At 41.5% G+C, this 20,674-nt stretch overlaps 1 protein-coding gene across 2 annotated transcripts in view; it reads right to left on the bottom strand.

Annotated features, from left to right (window-relative positions):
- The window catches only part of PDE7A (phosphodiesterase 7A), a 75,942-nt gene extending 72,071 nt beyond the window's left edge, over positions 1 to 3,871 (bottom strand). Inside the window, exon 1 of one of the 2 annotated variants that reach the window (XM_054638327.2) lies at positions 3,003 to 3,871. In XM_054638327.2, coding sequence (XP_054494302.1) covers positions 3,003 to 3,140 — 138 coding nt within the window. In that variant the 5' untranslated portion in view covers positions 3,141 to 3,871. The remainder of the gene's footprint in view (positions 1 to 3,002) is intronic. The other variant, XM_077186077.1, reaches the window with a different exon arrangement.
- Between the last annotated feature and the right edge of the window lie 16,803 nt (positions 3,872 to 20,674).

Genomic DNA, 20,674 nt, shown 5'->3' on the forward strand with positions numbered 1-20,674 from the left:
AATAACCTCCAGATGTTACCTTTATTATTTTTGTTGTAAAGACTTTGAAATTGACAAAAATTAAGACTACAGGGAAATCATTAATGCATAAAAGAAAACTACAAGCAAAAAGGAATAAGCCTTTCTCTACATTTACTGCATACAGTGAAAGGTGTAAATCACCACAACTAAGATTTTCAGTATTAAGAAAGAATTGTTTTATGACAAGAAGTGTTAAGCACTATTAAGAACAGTTGACTAGTGAGATTGAGTAATTTCTATTATTTAAAGCTTTTATGACTTTCAAAAGTCTAGTGGTACCATCTTTTCATTTAAATCAGTTCTGTAAAACTTCAATAAGCCTGTTTTACTCAAAGTGATGGCAGGAAGCTACCAAGTTTCCTGCTTGGGTTAGTTTTGTGCTGTTTTAGTGAACTGAATGAGCAAACACCTGACAAGCATCAGAGATGGCATAGAGGAAGCAGTAATAACACGTTCCCAATGTCAGGGCTTTTAACCTTCAGCAATAATGAGTTATGTCAACTCACTGCATCTCATAAGACTATATCTTAAAAAATAGATTAAGCAAACAGATTAGACAAACATCTGCCAATAATGCTGCAAGTACAATTTATCCTTCCTAGGGCTGAGAGGAGTAAACCAGAATCCTCGAGGTCATTTCCAGCACCACTTTATTTAAGCTTTAAAAAAGCAACATACATTTTGAATTTTGAAAACATTTTGAATCCATACAGAGAAACTTCAAGAAAACTGAAATTCTACTTAATAAATTAAGAGATAAATATTTGCCTGCTTAGGTCTGTCCAATTAAATGCTATGTCTAATGTAGTGTGCATTAATCTCATGTATGTTTCCCATATAAAATACCTTCTTGCTGGAAGGATAAGCCTAAAACATCTTATGACTCAATCATGTCAAGTCACTTTTAATCTGTAAGTGGGAATGTAATTTTCAAGGCCTTACATTTTCCAAGAAAACCTGCTAAATGTCTCTTAGTTGTAAAATGCTGGCTGTACATACCAGCTCCTTGGGTACATATCTCCAGTGCTACTCCTATTGCTCAAAGCTATCTGGAGCAGAAGACTGAAAATGACAAACTGCTAAGGGTTCAGCACTCTTTGGACAGAAGTGAAACTGGAATGTCTTACAAAAGACTTGTAAGGTGAAGCTATATTCACAAGTTACACAGAATCACGAACCTCACTAGTGATGATTCTTAGTCCGTCATTTACACCAACCTGTGATTGCAGGTCTGGCAGACCTATTCACATCCTATTGTTTGCAGGAGACTTCAAGGAAAGAGGAAAAAAGGTAAAGCTAATCAGATGTCGGATAACAGCAAAGGCTTCCTCACTTAAATATCCTAATTCCTTATTATTGCATAAACTTGGTTACTTGTTGGTTTATGCAGACAAAATATTACCTGGTTAAGCACACATAGTTTTCCCTTTTTACAGGTTACTCAAGTACCTCTTCTTTGAGGGACATACTAGCCTGATAATAGGGAATTCATTGAGAAGCTTGAAAGTTAAAGAAAAAGCGCTTTAAATGTCAATACCAGATGTAATTTGGTAAGCTTGTGTACACTTCATGCACCACCTGTTCTGGAGACCATACAGAAAGAAATACAATGTATCACCTTGACCATTCTGCCTATTCCTTTTCAGAAAACCACGAATGCTTCAAAGAAGGGAGACATCTCCACAGAACGAAATGTGCTATATTAGGTTGGACCTTCAAGAGGACTTATATATATGGAAAAGCCACCATCACTAAGTACAGCTCAGAACAAGCAGTACAAATGGAAAAGATCCTAACCTGGTTGCTATAAAATTTAATTTGCTATAAAAATTAATTTTGCCATGGAAAATTAATTTGCCATAAAACCAAAGTTTTTTGGCAATTATTACATGTATATCAGGGAAGGAAGTATTGCCAACATATGTTCATCTTCATCTGCTTGCTAATAATTGTTTCCACGTGCATTCAAGTTCCTGGTCATTAACACAGTATTTTGTTGATTTTTCCTACATGTGCCTAATGCTCACACACACACAGAGCTCCACTGCTACGGAACAGGGGAGGAAGCCAAAAGCGACTGGCAGCTCTGTACTTTCTACAAAGACGTATGTGTAGCACAGCAAGTCATGAAAAAAAAAGTAGAATAACTTAGTAAGATACACCAAAAACGTAAAGAACAAAAAATTACCATTACACATGCAAAGACAACATCTTTGTAAGGACAACATACTTCACAGCACTTAAATAGACCTTTCAATCTCGACATAGGAAATCCCTCGAAGCCAAAACGGGCTGATTCCACTAAAACATATGCTTTCCACCATAATTCCAGATTTTCTCCAGAGACTTCCGCCAGAATATAATTTCATCACTGGGTGCTGGGAAACCATACTAACGCACATCCAGAAATTTAGGGCAGTGTTCACAAGAAAAACCTGCCTTTTGTCTTGAGAGTTATAATGACCTTTTTCACAGTATTTCCAACACGATCAGATGAAACAAAATACAGTACAGTTCACATTGTGACTGATGTAATACGGGCTGGGAGCAATACCGTGGAAACGAAAAAGCCAAGGATCTTTGTCTTCTTCTAGACAAATTGCCAAGCCTCAATACTTGGAGAGAGAAAAAGCAGAGCATCCCAAATAAAACACTGCAGTGCATGTTCACCATTTCAGTAAAGTCGCTGCAGCTTTTGGCAACCCCACAGGAAATTTGGACCCTTCAAAGAAAGCCCAAGCTAATAAAAGAGATAAAAAACAGTCCTAGCTTAAAAATTACAGGATAAAAAAAAAATAACCCACTGGCTGTAGAAATAAAAAAAAACCCCACGGAACTCACCGTTCGCATCGCAAGCGATGCTAAATAAATAACCTCGGCAATAACTAGCCATAAAAATATTAAATGCTGCATTTTCTCGCCACCGCGCCGGTATTCGGGTGCAGGCGCGCAAGGGCGGCGGGCCCAGCAGCAGTGCCTACCTGCGAGAGCTGCCGGGGGTTGGGGCAGCCGAAGAGCGCGGAGCTGGAGCTGAAGCTGATGGCCCCTCTGCGGCTGAGGACGTGCTGCGGCACCGGCCTGTCCAGCGGCAGCACGGGCAGCTGGTAACATACTTCCATTGACGAAGCCTCCGTGCGCCGGCCCGCCGCGGGGCAGCGGCCTCGCCCGCCGCACCTGCCCGCGCAGGGCTCGCCGCAGCGGGGAAGGACGGGCGGCGAAGCCCCGCGGGGGCCCGGCGCCTCCTTGCCGCCCCCGCGCCCCCCGGGGGGCCGGGCCGGGCCGCGCCGGGCCCCGCGCCTTTGTGCTCCGCCGCCGCCAAAGCCCGGCGGGAGCCGCCGGCGGGAGCGAGGGGGAGGCGGCGGAGCGGGACGGCTCTGTCAGCGCCCGGGGCGGCGAGTCCCGGCCCTCAGCCCGCGGCCGCCGCCGCTCCCTCCCTCCCTCAGGCGCGCTGCCGCCGGCGGGAGCCGCTGTCAGCCCCGCTGCCCGGCGCCGCGCATGGAGGGCCGGGGGCCGCGCTGGGGGAGACACGCGCCGCGCTCGCCCCTATTGTCCGGCACAGCCGGGAGCGGGAGGAGGAGGAGGAGGCGCCGCTCTGCCGAGGGGAAGGGGCCGGGCCGCCAGAGAGGGGACCCGGAGAGGAGGGGGAGGAGGAGGAGGAGAACGGAGAGAAGGAGGAGGAGGAGGAGGAGGAGGGATGGCGCCTCCGCCCCGCCCGCGCGCGGCGGCCCGGCTGGAGGAGCAAGCACGAGCCCGGCGGACCGTGCGTGGGTCGCGCGGCTGGCGACACGCGCAGAGCGGCGTCATAACGTCACCGCTGCCCACACTCTCCCCGTCCGCGCGCACCAGGCAGGGGCGGCTCGGCGGGCCCCGCGCGCCGCGCGCATGCGCCCTGCCCCCTCCCCCTCGCGCCTTCGCAGGGGCGGGGGGCGGCACCGCCCTCCTCCCCTCCCTCCCTCGGCTCTTCTCAGAGCCACGGAGCCACGGAACGGATCGGCCCGGAAAAGGCCTGAGGGGGCATCGGGTCCAATCTGTGACCGAGCACCACCGTGACAACTAGACCATGGCACTGAGTGCCAGGTCCAGTCTTTCCTTAAACACTTCCAAGGACGGTGACTTCACCGCCTCCCTGGGCAGCCCATGCCAGTATCTAGTCACACTTTCTGTGAAGACATTCTTCCTAATGGCCAACCTAAACCTCCTATGGTGCAGCTTAAGACTGTGTCCTTTCATCCTGTCGCTGGTTGTCTGGAAGAAGAAACCGACCCCCATCTGGCTACAACCTCATTTGAGAGAGCTGTTGAGAGCTGTAATGTCACCCCTGAGCCTCCTTCCCTCCCAGAGGCCTAAACACCCCCAGCTCCATCATCTGCTCCTCCTAAAATTTGTGCTCCATTTGTGCTCTTGAGCTACTCCATTCCCCCTCTCTGGACTTGCTCCAGCACCCCAATATCTTCCTAAATTGAGAGGCCCAAAACTGGATACAGTACCTGACATGCAGCACTGCTTGGGTGAGACCCAAGGGATCCTGGAATCCCTGGGCCAGAACGGTGGTAAGTGGGGGTTTGACTCAGTGTCCCTGTGTCATAACATGTCATCCCCAAGAGAATGGGAGGAGGTTTGTCAGGAGAAGTTTAGGTCAGATATTGGGGAAAGGTTTTTCACCCAAAGGGTGCTTGGGCACTGGAACAGGCTCCCCAGGGAAGTGGTCACAGCCTGGCAGCTCAACAAGTGTTCCAACAATGCTCTCACCACGTGGTGACTCTTGCGGATGGTCCTGCTGTGCACAGGAGTTGGACTGTGATGATCCCTTCCAACTCAGGATGTTCTGTGTCCATTAGCCCTCAGTTCCCCATCCCCCATCTCACAGGCTGTGCCCGGACACTGGGGAGCAGCACTCGGGGGGCTGTGGTGTCACCAGGGCCAGATTTGGATACCCTGGCTGCTCCTTCGGGAGGCTGAGCACCAGTCAGTACAGCCTGGCCTTGAACAGCTGCTTGAAAATCAAACATGGAAAGATAGGTTTGTTTCAAAATGCATCATCCATCAAATGCAATACACTGGGGAGTTTGTATATGCATTTGAACCCTTATGGTTCATTTTTAGAGTGGGGAGAGGTGGGATTTTTTGCAAGACAAAGAGGTAAAACCATGTAATTTTTGTTAACATAAAAAATGAGGCTCCTGCAAACCACACAATTCCAAGAATTGCACTTTAAGGGAGAAAAGGAATAATCCATGACGTGATCTACTAGCCCATAGCTATGTACATCATATTAGCTGGGACACCTAGAAATAAACTTTGCTATTTTTTTTTTTCTTTTAGGACTAAGCCTCCCTTTGTCTCTCTGCAACTGCTTTTTTTTTTTTCCCATCCTTTCATCTCTTTTATTTCTCCATCATAAAAAAAAATCCTAAATATAGCATGATAGGTAAGGGAACGTTTCTGTTCTTTGAATAATATATGAAGTGCCTGTACCCACTTAAAAATCCGATTTTGCAAAATGATTCATATGATTTAATTTTGCATAATACATTGTTCTTCTCAGTGCTTGCTTACTGGCAGAAAGGTTTAGATTTCACATGATAGTGGTTATTTATAGGCAATGACACAGCTTTGGAGGAACCCATTTGGAAAGAATAGGTGGTTTGTATGGAGGATTTTCATCTATTTGAACTAGTTCTAGAAGAAGTAGTTTTATACATGTGGACTGATGGCCATTTCACCTTGAGCTGTGAAGTTAACAAATGCACCTCATTCTTTTGCAGAGCTGTAATCCCACTTTGTCTCATGGATAGCCAAAAGAACATAGGGACACATGAGGAGGACACTGAATCAACTGCTGTGTCTTAAAGGCTTTTTTCAACTGTTTTTTTCCTTTTTTAAAAAAATTAAAATCTCACAAGCATTCCCAGTATGATTTTATAATGCATGCGCACAATATTTCAAGATACAATAAGCACATGGTAGTTCAAAGTAAAATAACGTACTCAGCTCTTTTTTTTCCCAGTAATTAAGACATGTCAGGTTTTCTTCTGCATTCTTTGATAGTTTACTCATATTTGGCCTGCTTACATTAAATCAGCAGTGCATTTGAGTTACTGATAGGACTCCACCAGCTTCACTGGTGTCAGGATTTCCCTCTCCCAATAAGTTTTCAAAATTACTTTTTGTTCTTTTCTACTGCAAAAGAATTTGTTTTCTGTACTCAGGTAGGATGGATTTTTATTCTAGTCAATCTGAAATTCACTTCATCAAAAATATGTTTTTAGGGGAAATAAAAAGTATATTCTTACTTTACAATATAAATAGTGTATATTGCAATCCTATATGGTCAAACTATAAGTGAAGATTATTGACAGTGTGTTTTAGGGCTCCTGTCAGCTCTGCATACTTTCCATCTGTTTATTTGAAATTAGTTCTTTAAGGACACTTTAATTTTCAGTCTGACACAGTGTATCCTTAAATAACATACCCAGTGTTGCCCCTCAGATTATCTTTGATCTCTAATTAAAGTTTCATAAACACCTCTAAGGAAACTGAAATACATTATTATGAAGTAAGCATAGATTTTCTAGGCAGTGACTGTTTCCATAAGTGAGATATTCTCAGGACACAAATTACTATTTTTTAATAAATACAGAAACTATTAATATTAGCCTGATGTTGATTTCTTGAGAAAAACTCTTCGAGACTCATAGAATGGTTCGGGTTGGAAGGGATCCTAAATATCATCTAGTTCCAATCCCCAATCTTACCTCAGGATGACATACAAAGCCTTAAAATTATGGGGTAAGTCACATATTTTCAGCCTAAATATGTTTGTTGCAAAAAGAATGCATATTCTGTGACTTACATTCTGCCAATTCTTCTGTTGTCTTCACTTGCCACTCACTAAGATCTTGTAGAAAAAGAAAGAGGGTTTTATTGATTTTTGTCATAGAGGTTAAACAACTCCAAATTATTTATTCAGAGCATTTTGTTTGAAATAAATTTCAGCCATGGAGTTCTTTGAGTACCATGGTGGTGCATGTCTTAAAAGCATCAAAGGATATTATGAGGTGCCATAGTTCAGCCATGTAAGCCCTGTGTCTTGTGGATTCTTTATCATGGCAGATACAGCTATTAATTAGAATATTCAAATTTAGGGAGCATTAATAATGTTTCAGTGTTTCTTTTCACATTTGCATTAATGTCTTTTACACATCTTTATTATTTTCAGGGTGCTATTTAGCAAGGAAAAAGCATTACTGATGGCCGTATTTATCACAAAGAGCAGCACTTGTGAAACTGGGGAGATGGAAGATCACAAAATCAGAGTTAGTTTAGTTTCCTGGTTACAGTAAAAAGATGAAATCACACAGGTACTCCAGCAAGACATTCTGCAGGATTAACTGCACGGCACAGAGTGCCTCTCTGGGGCACACCCAGCTAACACGAGCAGAACTGAACAGTCTGAGCAGAAGAGGATGCTTTTCCCGTGTTCTCTGTACAAAATGGAAAACAAGCATCCTCAAAGGCATAATGTGCTTGTATTTTGAAAACATCCTGAGAACAGAGGAAATATTTATTTGTACAGGTACATGATCAAAACAAGCACAAGACGCTTTAGCTTTTCTTCTTACCTGAAGAAGTTATGTAGTCTAAAAATCAGGGTTATTCTCTAGACAAGTAAAAAGTGTCTTTCTTTGTTACATCCCCAATAATGCATTTTTAGACATTGTTTTTGTCATCTCTTTAGTCCTTTTTTTCTACCCAGAGTTATTGTCTGAGTGAATACTGTATATTTCCATAGGAATTTCAGACATCTGGCAGCTCAGTTGAAATGTACTTCTCTCCCTATTTGGTGTGTCCCTTCCCTCTGCCTTGCCCTGGGTCTGCATTGGGCTCCTTTGAATTGTTGGGCAATACAACATTCTTGTCTCCACTTTGGTTTGATATCCCCTGCACCCTGGATATTTTCTGCAGAACTTTGCATCATCCCCTCAGTGCGTTCATTCTTCCTGAGTGTGATAACTCACACTTGCCTTCACCTGAGTGTATTGTGATTTCCTCAATCCATTTTTTTGGTTGGTCAAGATTGAATACTAGTCCTGTCCTTCAATATGCTTTCAGACTTTCCTGGCTCTCTGTCATCTGCAATTTTAATAAGCATGCTCTCAAAACAGCTCAGCAGTAAAAATTCCATGAATGAGTTAGTCTAAGACCTGGAAGAGATCTGAAGAATGGTATTCAGTATATCCTGTCAACTCATGCTGACTCCTCTGGGAATGTTTTACAGTCATTTTTTGCACCCATATTGCAGTAGCTTTATCTTTTCTAGGGCCCAGGTTCATCATTCCTGACTTTAGAGGCTTAACTTGGGGAGTAGTTGCCTAAGGCTAATTTCATAGTCAATAATTAAGGGAAAGACAGCAGGCCCTTCAAGTTGTTCTTTGAAGTTGTCTTTCTCTTTACTGAAAGGAAGGAACATGGCGTAACCTTTCTCCTAATTTAAGTGTGCTTCAGTTAGTGTCTGTGAAGGCAATCAGATGAAGTGGGGTATGTGATGGTGTTTATGGCACTGTCAGGGTGGGCCGTGGCGAAGGACGGCGTCAGCAAAGACAAGCTAAGTCACGTGTGCTGTGTTCCCATTAGCTACAGGTTTTGTCACTCTGCTGGAGAGGCAGATAAAGTTGGTTTGACTTGTCTGGGCAGACTGCTTGTTTGCTTTTGCTTCAGTTTCTGGTATTTTAAGTATTATATTGAAACCTGTTCAGAATATTTTCAATGTTTGTAATAACTTCAGTTTCACTAAGCTGACAGTGGCTAATAAATATGTACCAATTCTACGACAAAACCAGCAAGTTGGAGCAGAAAGTTAAAGAGTGATCCCAGAGCATTTCAAGTTTTAATTTGCTTCCAGCCCCAAGAATCATCCTCTATGCTTAATTTAAGACTGGAGTTTTACTGACAAGTTATAGCCTCCAGGAACAGGTCTGACTGTGGAAACAGGCTAACAAAAGTCACTTCTAAACACAGCTACAGACTGTCACAAATTTAATATGGGTTCAAAGCCAGCTCTTTCTAACTCCACTGAAGATATGACTGGGAATAATTCTTTCTAAATGCAATTCTAAAAAGCTTTTGCTAGAGTGCACACAGCTTAACTGGTCTCAGTCAGTGGAGTTCTGATGATTGCATTTACCTGGACAAAAATCCTTACACTACAGTTTAAATAACTAAGGGCGTTGGTGTCAGCATAAGCCTGTGGAGAAAGCTTCTCTTTGTGTCATTTTTACATGAATAATAACAGCTGATGTGCAGAATATTTTTAATATCAGAGTGGGAGGATATGAGAACCCCAGGTGCAGTTTCCGAGGTGCAGCTTATAAGTTTAATGGTGTTATTAGAATCTGAAAATTCACAGCTTTTTATGTTGGTAATGGAGGTGGGTTTGGACCCCTATGAACAGATGTAGCAAATTAATTGCACATTCACCAGATGAATCACTTCTTAGCATGCCACTCAGTGTACAGTACCTGGCAGCCTCCATGATAAACTGTAGAGCATCAATCTCCCATTCTATCTTTAGAAAATCTAGTGATTTATTTTGATTTTGTTTGGTAGCTTTTTTTTATGTTTTATGCCTCAGTACCTCATTAAAACTGCACATCCTTCTAAATTTCTTTACATGAAGGTGTAATTTTTAGCACAGTCTTTGCAAGGATTTTCTAAAGCAATTTTGACTTTTATTTTATAAAAAATTATCCATAATTATGGATTAGAGTTAGGTTTGGATTTGGAAGTCATGTTTAAGTTCAAAAGATTCCTGATGCTACAGCTGATCCTTTACTGGCCTATTGATATATACTAAAGATGTCCTGTAATATTAAAGCTGAGACTATCAAATGCTGACAGAAGTGAAATAATGAGCTAAAGTTGCTGCTTACCACCTAGGCTGAAGCAACAATGTTTTTTTAATCTCATTGTGTTGTGTTGTTAAAAATCACAGGAAAGCACTTTGCTGTTTATAGGTCAAAAATTAGACCTTTTTTGGGGTCCTGCCTTCTTCTAGGGCAGAAGGGGCTTTCTACTGAATTAATTCTGCAGAAAGTTCTGTAGTGATATGAGCCCATAGGAGAAGCAGCTAATGCAATTCCTATTAAAAAAAATAAATAAATCAAGCATGAGCTTTAACTAGTCCTGCTTTTTATAGAACCAGTGCTGGCAGTAACTTCAGAATTTCTTCAGACAAAGAACATTTTAATTTATGTCTGGTTGTATTAAAGATGAGCACACTCACTTGTTGCAGAAGCTTATTTGTATGAAAATGTAGACTAGTTGCTTTTTTATATATGCTAAAATTAATGAAAAATTTCTAGCAACAAAAGGACACTTTAACAACAGTCTCTCTTTGGTGTATGAAGCAAATCAGAAATGGGAATTGGAGTAACTTGCAGCATTTACACTTCTGAAAATTTGGATGACTGCATACAGGAACCTACAGTCTTCCTCTTACACCTACATTCCTCTTGCATTTTGGCTTTTTTATTATTCAATTTTATTTTTATTGAAGGGCTATTGTGTGCAATTATTCCCTCACAAAAAAGTTAAACTGAAATTAATATTAACTACTATTAGAATTAACAATCTCATTCAGAGGATCACATTAGTAGTAAAACTGGATACTAATTAGTATTCAAATAAAATGACTTCATTATATTCCAAGCAGTTATTTTTATGCTTTTTCAAAAAATGCTTAGGCATACTACCTCAGTTTCTCCATTAAATTTGAACTTGCTTCAGAAAGTAATCAGGATTTAAATATTTTTCTTCCTTTTCAGCTCATTGGTGGAACTGCTCTTCTGTCAAAACCTACAGCAGTGGAAGCGTGAGGATTAAAATTTGAAGCTACTCTTGTTTTTCTGCCATGTAGCATCCTGACATTTCTTTGTAAAGGAAAGAATGTGTCAGGGTTAGCATGAGCATGACTTCTCCTGCAAGTCTGGAAAAACATCTGTCATTCTGCCAGTCTTCCCATTAACTACCTGAACAAATGCAGCAAAAAGAGTTCATTACTTTCAAGAGACTAGCCCTGCTTTTATTTAGGTTTATTCTTTGCTAGACCTTTTGTTTTCAACAATTGTGAAAAGGTGACTGGCATCCTGTCACATTTACAACTCACTAAATTTCTATGTGCTTAATGCAATTAAAACTGGAAGGAATATTGCCAATGTGTCAACAAAAATGCAACAAAGTGATGGGAGGGTTAGTTTACAGAAATTCCTCAGCTCCTTTGTCTTGACCAAAAGAAAGAAAATTGTTCTTGTAAGACTAGGGCGTACTAAAAGGATTAGCTCTGATAAACTTTTATGTTCAGATAAAAGAGAGTCTGAGTATTAGGAGAACATTTTTTCATCAATTTCTTAAAACCAGCTTTGCAGTTAATTAGAGACAAGTCTCGTGTTTTAAAAGCTGTATGGGGGAGGGGGTGGGGAAGCGGGGAGTAGTGCAGTAAAACAAAGAGGCTGAGCCCTGCAATGGTGTGAAGCGCACTGGAAATGTGGTTTTAAAATGCACGTTTTGCTGATACACGTTGTGCTAAAGTAGATCCTGCTGTGCAGAGAGGCCATGCCCCTCCGTGGGAGGCTCACTCCTCCTGGCTGTTTGCTCCTACCAGTACTGATGCTCACCTCTAGAGAAAGCCAAGAGAGTTTTAGAGAGTTAAACTGGAAAAAAATTACTCTTAGCCCCACCCCTTCCTCGCCCCCCCATAAAACGTGGGACCAGCCAAACAACACAGCTGGTTCAAGTGCAGGTATGTAACTAGCAGTGGGAGTGCCCCTTTTGGAGTCAGCCTACCTTAGACCACATCATCTGTATCATAAAAACTCACCTACATGGTGTACATCAGTGTTATGTAAGGAGTTACTCAGATACCACATAATTTAAAAAGTGGTTCATTTCAGAAAATCTAGTTTTAAAATCTCACAGAAATATATTCATTGGAATACGTGAGTAACATATTGAAATATATAACAGATAAGAGCAATATGTAATGTATGTATGGAATATATTACATATGTTAAATATTTATGTAATATATTTGTGATACAAGATAGGCATAGCAGAAATTGTAGTGAAAATATGGGTTAATTGGCATAAAGTGTTAGTGGTATAAAGCATATACTTAATTTTATGCGTGTTCTTACATGCTTTGCTGAGCTGGGATTATGGAGAGCACCCTCTAGTCGTGTCAGAACATCAGTTAAATCTACATAAATCAATACCATGTCAGCAGTTTTCTAGATTAAATTACATTACTAGGAGTTTCTAGACTACTTTTATACAAGCATAGGCCTAAGAAAATAAGCAGCTTTTATAATGTTTCATCTTACCCTGGACTCAGGATGTTTGTTAATAGAATTCTTTAGTAAGAAATTTCATACTAAAATGTATAAAATCTGAACAAATGTGCTAGTCTGCAAATTGTTCCAAACCTGCAAGGCAGCATGTTTTATAGAATACCTAAAACCAGGAAAAACCATAACGTCTGTTTAGTTCTATGCAGGAGGTTTTACTTACACACCCAACTTCTGACTACACAAAATAAGTAGAAAGCCCTGTCTTAAAAGACAGAATGAGTGTAAAACCCCAATAGAAGTGCTGACATTTCTGTAGACTATGAAGAATTGAGAACAGGCCCAAAAAGCTTAATTTGGCGAAAGATTGCTTATCTTGCTGTGATCTTGAAATAGATGATCTGTGGGCAAATGACATGTCATTGCTTCTGTAGCCAAAATAATCAATTCCCAGATAATGGGAGAATTTAATTTGTTGGAAGTTAGAATTAATACTAATACACTGCAAGTCAATACTATTTGCATTACAAGTGCCTGTTTTATTGCAAAATGTGGATAAATGTACAGTCTGAAGCTATGCTCCCAAACAGCAAATATATTCAAAGCTTAAATTGCTTTATAATTCAATTTTCAGTTATATTTTTGTTTTCTTGTCACTTTATTATATCTGTATGCATGAATGTCCATTTGTGGAAACAATTGATGAAATAGATCTTTCTAAACAGTAGTTGAAAAAATATAAACAAATGTTCATCAAGCAAACTTATTCATAATTGCTTCTTATCAAATGTAGGAAAAATGTTGTTTTCCATGCAATTTGTAACAATTAATTTAAATTTCATGTGACTTTCAAATTAAATAGGAAAAGGAAAATGGGTGAAATCTGCTATTGCCTGGCACGAGCAAAGGAGATTGTGATGTGAAACAGTAGCAGCATATATTGACCAAGTAATACATAATATGGATCCTGTTCTCCTTGGATTTGACATGCACTCTGCAGCAACCCATTTCCCCTTTCTGTGGCACAGACTCCATCCACTCCCTGTAAGTCTTTATAATACTGCTACATTCCATCTGGTGGCCAGTTTCTACTTGCTCTAAGGGCTTTTGCCCTGCTTCCCAGAAAAAGCTCCACAGCTTCAGATTTGTGATTTTGGAATAAAATTAATAGTGGAAATCTGAGAGTTACCTATTATTTGATAGTCTAATTTCCAGTTGTTAGGATTGTACAAAGCTTCATGCAGAAGCTGCTGCAGGGTTAACCTTGGCTGGGGACTGATGGTGCAGCAGGGCAGCAGTAGTTCCTATGCCTTCTTAAGTAGCTTAGGTAGTCTGCTGCTAGGATACCAGAGTTTGGGAATCCCTGGCTAATATTTGCAAATTGTTTTGAAATAATATTTTGAAATAACATGTAAAAGTTTGAAGAGCTATTTTTTAAGGAAAGCAAGAAAATGAAGTAACTCACTTCCTCTGAAGTGAATCATCCTCCCCCTGCCACATTTGGAAAAAAAAAAACCCCACACTGTAAAGTTTATTGTGAGTAAAACCCATAAGGTTCCCCAGTCATGTACAGTAATTTACGGAAAATTTTATAAATAAGACTTGCAAATTATTGGGTGCTCATTTTCTGTCAATCTCAGCTGTGAGTTCTGTTACTGATTTATAGAGGGTTGGGATCTCACATTCAGAATCAAAAGGACGTTAAAAATTATTTTGTAGAGTTTATAACAATCATAAAAATCTTTATTGAATTCTGGACAATTTCCATAAAGCCCATAGGACTCCCTGATATAATAAATGCTTTGTAATCCACTTGACTGAACTAAGAAATACGAGTTATGTTAAGGCCTGTGAATATTTCCCTCTGAAAATTGTTTTCAGGTAAAGTGTAATTTCTCATTTATTGATAGCAATTACCACTGCATTTTGTGGCCTGAATTTTCTATTGCAATCAATAGATAAATCATAAAGTTGAAAAGTTCAAGATGTTCTTTGGCAGAGAATAAATGCCAGCAGTCTCTACGTTTATGGTTATGTTGACCTTATTATGGGCAAATCAGCCGGCTTGAAAATAAGCAAGTGCTAAGCAGTGGCCTTAATTTCAGTACTGTTTTCTTGCTCAGAAGGACAGCCCGTGCTCTGTTGTCACAGCTGCCTAATTGAAATTTGATCACACAGCTGGATCACTGGTCACGCACCAGTGACCGCTCAGCGGCTTTGGCAGCTCTTTGCTGTTACACTAACTTTTTGTTTCCCAATCATAAGCAAATTAAAGCAGGCAGCTGCAAAATCATCAATAGGTTAAATTCATTAGCTGTTCTCTCTATGAAATAAAGAGGAAAATGAAGCTCTTCTTGGTCTTAATTAGTTCTTATAAAAGTTGGCAGGGAAACAAAGACATTTGTACACTCCTTTATTTTTATAAGAGACTTGCCCGAAAGAAAAACCTCAGACATGTAATTTCCTTTTTTTTTTTTTTTTCCACTCCCATGCTTAATGCTCTCAGTCAGAAGCTAACCCAGCACTCTGCCTCTGAGGGTAGAAAGAAAGGTGGTTTGGCAAGGGCTTGGCTATGGCTCTTTTGTGCGGATCGGGGCATGTTTGGGGGAGCCTGCACAGGCTGTTTCCACAGCGATAGGCCACACTCGCTGTGTGCAGTCTCCTGCACGGGCAATTCCTCTGCAGGAGAAGCCTTCGCCGACTGCTGTGGTTCCACAATCATTACTGCTGGCTCTGGGCCATGCCACATCACCCAGCAGTACAAATTTGATCTGGATCAGGTGTGGGCACATGATTACATTTCTGTCAAATTAGCAGAGCGCTCGGTGAGGATTCTCTGCCGCCTGTCTGCTTTTATCCTGGTTGCAGAGGAAATGCACTGGGCCGGAACCACAGAGCAGTAGGGCCGTGTGGGCAACCGATACCTGCTGCAGCACTAATCCTGCTGGGACAAAGGTAACCTGCCAGAGTTTTGTTGGAACAAATTGAATTGGCAGAGCACATTTCAACTAGAACGGCACCTTGTGTCACGTACCCATGGCAGTGTTAAGCTGGCAGCAGAGGTCTCCAATATGTTTAATATATAGTTAAACATTGGCCTATCCTTTAGCCACAGACTAAGTCCAGAGCAGTCTTATTTCTCCTTATTCATACTATTTTCCAAAGAATTTACTTGTGCTTCGCGCATGTATGGCGTTCTGGCTCCTGGATCCTTCTGAAGGTGCAGTTCTGTGGTGAGCTGAAAACAATGTAAGGCTTTACTGCTGCTGAAAAGGTGTGATGTCACCACTTCCATTGCATCAGCTCTAGTAATGATGCCAGTTGTGGAATGAGTCAGACTAGAAAGCTGATTTTGCTGAAAACTAAGGAAAAAAATAATAGCAAGAAAGAAAATCAGTGAAAGTTTGCACCACTCCTTTGCTGGCAGCCTAAGATTAACTTGAGCCAACTGTGATCCCATGGATTCAGACTTTGAGTTTCAGCTCTGACTATTTTCCAGCTGAGAGGTCTTGTCATAACAAGGTGAGGTAAAAAAACCCTTAAGAACAGCTGTGATAAATGGTTAACAATGGAGCTACTAATTTACTGAAATGTTAGTCTTCTGACCATTGCGAAATATTTCCAGTAGCTATGTGCACAATAACATTCATGTTTACGGTTTTGCTTATTTACTTTACTGGTGAAATATTTATGCTAATGAAATACTTAAAAAAAATTTTTACTTTCTCACAGTAAGTAACATTCAGGAAAGAAAAATATCTTAGACTTCTGTCTTCTCATCTGTTAATCTGTAATTCCCCAACTGGGATTGCATTTTGCTTTAATTCTTTGACTTGTAACTCAACCACTGAACAGGCATTCCTTTCTGGCTCTAGATAAGATAGTTACTCATCAGCACTTTAGAAAGAATTTACCTTTCTTAGGCATCAATTAAGTGAGCATTTCTAAGACAGGGCAATAAATCCAATGTGGGGATTAATGAAGCTTTAGAGAGAAATAGCTACTGCCTGCTATCTCCCCTGCTGCATCCCCTCCCTCCTGGGAACTATGTACGTAAGCAGCCAGCTTGCAGGAATTTTGGAGGGAATAGTTGAATGGTAGGTGCAGGGTAGAGAAAGAGCTTGCATAGACAAAGACTGCAGGAGATGTCAGAGGGTGAATTATGAAAACTATGTGAAGGAGGAACAACTGCGGAGAGCTGTTTGGTGCTGAAGAAATGTTGTATTTGGTGGAGAGAACAAAAAGCAAGTCTTGATTCCCAAAGAACAGGTACTGTGAAGATGTGGTACTGCTATTTCCTAATATGTTTCTGGTAAAATAGCCTGAGAAATAGGTCAAAGCACTTACTTATACTGTTCAAGCTAATCTTCCTGAATCTTTGCTGTAGCTGATTAGGCGGTGCTAAAATGAATAACCTTGCTACCAGCACTGTGGATTTGTAAATTTACTATAGGAAGTTGTAAAATACTGCCTTAAAGCACTACAGCTGCTTGCAAAATAAATTACCAAAACACTGCCTAAATAAAGAATTAGGGAACTCTCTTACTTCACTTTTACTCAAAGACCTAGAAAACTCACCTCTGAGTTGTCAAAGCTAAATAAACTTCCTAGTCTTTGCTTTTCAGAAAGTATTTTAATTTAAAGTTGGACGTATTATTGTGATTTACATCTTAGTTAAGGCTACCTCCATAACCCACTTTAAATTAGGGAGAATATTCAGAACTTTCCATAAATCGCAGATGGAAATAAAATTCATAAACCCCATTTCAAAGATAGCAGTGTTTCCTGAGTAAGTTGTTGAAAAAGTTAAGTCTATTACTATTACTTAAAACATCATGTCAGGGGCCTCTAGTTTAAATTGCCAGGAAAAAAAAAAATTGTTTATGTCTTGTCACTTAAGTAGTCTGCCAAGGCTTTGAATTGAGTTTACTGGAATGAACAAGGAAGTTGTAGGTCTGGATTGCTTCTTTGTGTCAAACTGACCATGGAAAGGCATGAGAAATTTAAATATGTAATTGACTGTTCATTTAAGGCTTCTGCTTCTTGAATTTGCTACTTTTTTCCAGTACTTCAGTTAAAGATATTAAAAACCCAAGATATATTTAAATTGAGATATTCTATGTGAATAGTAACAGAAGGTCACAATATGTTCAGAGAATTCAAATATATGAATGTTCTCTTATGAATACTTACTTCATGTATAGATGGAGTTGCAGATGGGTTACCAGATGGAATACCTTCCTTCAAATATAGTTTCATGTATTTAAAAATGGATGCAATGCAATCATATTATTTAAATCAATTCTGTTATTGCTTTTGAAGCCATAATGACAGTAACTATTCTGTAACAGAGAAATGAGGCAAGAGGAATGTAACTTCTTGCTGTAAAATTGTGGGGCTTGACTGACATCTAAAAAGTCTCTCTCTGAAGAAGGGACCTTAATCCAGTGCTCTTTTCTTTGGGAAATTGTTGGAATATCTAACAGCATGCAGTAAAGTTCAGACAGGGCACTAGATGTCCAGGAGCATGTGAAACAGAACTGGATACAAAGAAATTATAAGAAGAGCATTTGGGGACATAGCAATTCAGAAGTACTCTTCTTTCTTAAGAAAAATCAATCCCCATGCCTTAACCAGTGGTCCAGCACATCTTGGCAGAAGCATTTTTTTTTTCACTGTCTCCATCATTTTCCCCTTGACCATCTTGCTTAGCTGAATGTTCCAAATATTGATATCACCAGAGCATAATATTAAAATATAAGACAAAGGAAAAAATCCTGCAAAACTAGAACACACTACCCCTGTATACACCCTTTCTGAATTCACATATTATCAGCCTACCATACTTCACTTTACTCATGCTTTACTTGTGTTGGGTCTTCTTTTTCCAGACTGCCATTCATTCACCAGTGAAAAGTCATCAGTTAGCAAGAGTTCTTGTTCCAGTATCCTCACCTGCCTTCTTTCTCTTGGCATGTCTGGTCAGTCACCAATATAAATTCCAACATCCTTGTGGACCACCTCTTTGTTGAACAAGGCACAGAAATTAGCCGTAATAGTAATCATAGCAGGGAGGTTTCGGGGAAAGCAAACAGGGACACCCAGAGCCACTTGCCCAGAACCATGTCCAGCTGGCTTTTGAGTGACTCCAAGGATGCAGACTCCCAACCTCTCTGGGCAACTTGTGGCAGTGCTCAGTCATCCTCACAGTGAGGAAGTGTGTCCTGATGTTCAGAGAGAACCTCCTGTGTTTGGGGGTTTGGAGTCTGGTCCCATTGTCTCTGGTTGTGGCACTGGGCACCACTGAGAAGAGCCTGGCTCTGTCCTCATTGCACTGTCCCTTCAGACATTTGCACACATTGATGAGTTCCCCCCACAGTGCCCTCTCCATCCTGGACAGTCCCAGCTCTCTCAGCCTTTTCTCACAGGACACATGCTCCAGTCTCTTCATCATCCTTGTGGCCCTTTTTTGGACTTTCTTCAGTATGTCCATGTCTCTTTTGTACTTGGAGGCCCTTATCTGGACCCAGCACTCCAGATGTGACCTTACCAGCTGAGTAGATAGTAAGGATTATCTCCCTTAACCTGCTGGCTTCACTGAAGCATGTCAAGACAGTTTATTTCAATCACCAAGTTCCTCAAAGTAAAATCTGAGATTTTCTTTCCCTGCCACAACTGGAAGAAAGAGTAGGTTCTCCATAAAGGTCAGGAGTGCTTTATCTAATCACTTGTATCTCCTACATGCTTTGATGTTGTCAGTATTAACCCTATCAGATTCAACAAACTAAGAATATAATTCTGCTTTTAAAAATTGTCTTTCCTTGCCTTGGAAGTTAAAATTCACACCACTGTTGAACAATGACGCCAGTACCTTTATGCATGTATGTGGTGGTTTGACAGGAAATGTGTTTTTTGGGATGCTGTGTTTTTGGCCAATAGATATTCAGACTTTAATATTGGCATTTAACCTGGCCATTAGGACATGGATCCGCCTCTGAGAACACGGGGTTAAAAGCAGGGCTCTCCCCTGGGAGGGTCCTTTTGGGTTTCCGGCGGGAAAGAGTTCGGGTCTCTCCCCCGGCCCAGCTGCTGGCTGGGCAGGGGGAGGGGAAAAGCCATGTGGCCGGGAGAGGTAGGCCTGAGCCCCGGGGTGGAAGGGTGAGAGAGAGAGAGAGAGAGAGAGAGAGAGAGAGAGAGAGAGAGAGAGAGAGAGAGAGAGAGAGAGAGAGAGAGAGAGAGAGAGAGAGAGACACACACCGGGAGCCACCGGGCAGCCCCCCCTGAGAGACAACAGAGAGAGAGAGAGAGCGAGAGAGAGAAAGAGAGAGAGAGAGCGAGAGCCATCGGGCAGCCCCCCCTGAGAGACACAGAGAGAGAGAGAGAGAGAGAGAGAGAGAGAGAGAGAGACGGTGCCTGGGACTGTAACCTTGAAACTGGATAAACATGGGCCTGTGCCGGCAGCACGGCTGGGATGGAGAAGGAGGGGGGGGGGGGGGTGCTTGTAGGAGCTTTTAACCCCTTTTTTGGAGAATGAGAACTTTACAGATCATTGACCTCTCCTGGAAGATAGAGTGGAAGATGAGGTAGGAATGTGCAAGTGTGAGAGAGGTCTGGGCGAGTGAGAAATAGTGGAAGAGTAGAGAAGAATCCTAGTGGGAAGAGATGATAGAGTGGCTTTTGCTGGACTCTTTTTGTACAGCCATGGACAGACCCAATACAGAGACTGCATTCTAGGGGGAGGCAATGGCCACAGAACCAAGAGGGTTCAGTGTTGGTGCCCCTCGGCCCCAGGGGGTGAAAAATATGGGGGGGGGGACAGGTGTCCCAAAGGAGAGATTGTGGGGACAGGTGTCCCAAAGGAGAGACTGTGCCTTTTTTGGATCGGGACAGAGCATCCTTAAAAAGACAACCCTAGAAGCAGCTCTGGTCCGTGTTCAGTGGTGAGAGCACTGGACATGAAAGGAAGAGGTCACGACGGCAGATGTACTCCGGGCGGTGCCACGAGTGACACAGAAACACACGAGGCTTCAGCTGTGTTTCCAGGGGAAGCCCATGGTACAAGAAGGACTCCTCTCCTCTTGATGGACTGAGGATTGATTGTTTGAAGGGTGGTGCTGGACTAAGAGTTGGTGATTTGAAGAATAGATGCATTGTATTGGAAATTTGGTGGGGGGAGGAGGAAATGTATTTGTAAGGTTTTCATTTTCCCTGTGTGTGTGTTCCTTTTTATTTGTAGTTGTAGAGTAGTTAATAAAGTTTTGGTTTTTTTCCTTTCCTAAGTAGGAGCCTGCTTTGCTTATTCCTGGTCACAT

The sequence above is a fragment of the Agelaius phoeniceus genome, chromosome 1, assembly GCF_051311805.1.
Source record: "Agelaius phoeniceus isolate bAgePho1 chromosome 1, bAgePho1.hap1, whole genome shotgun sequence".
Classification (NCBI taxonomy): domain Eukaryota; kingdom Metazoa; phylum Chordata; class Aves; order Passeriformes; family Icteridae; genus Agelaius; species Agelaius phoeniceus.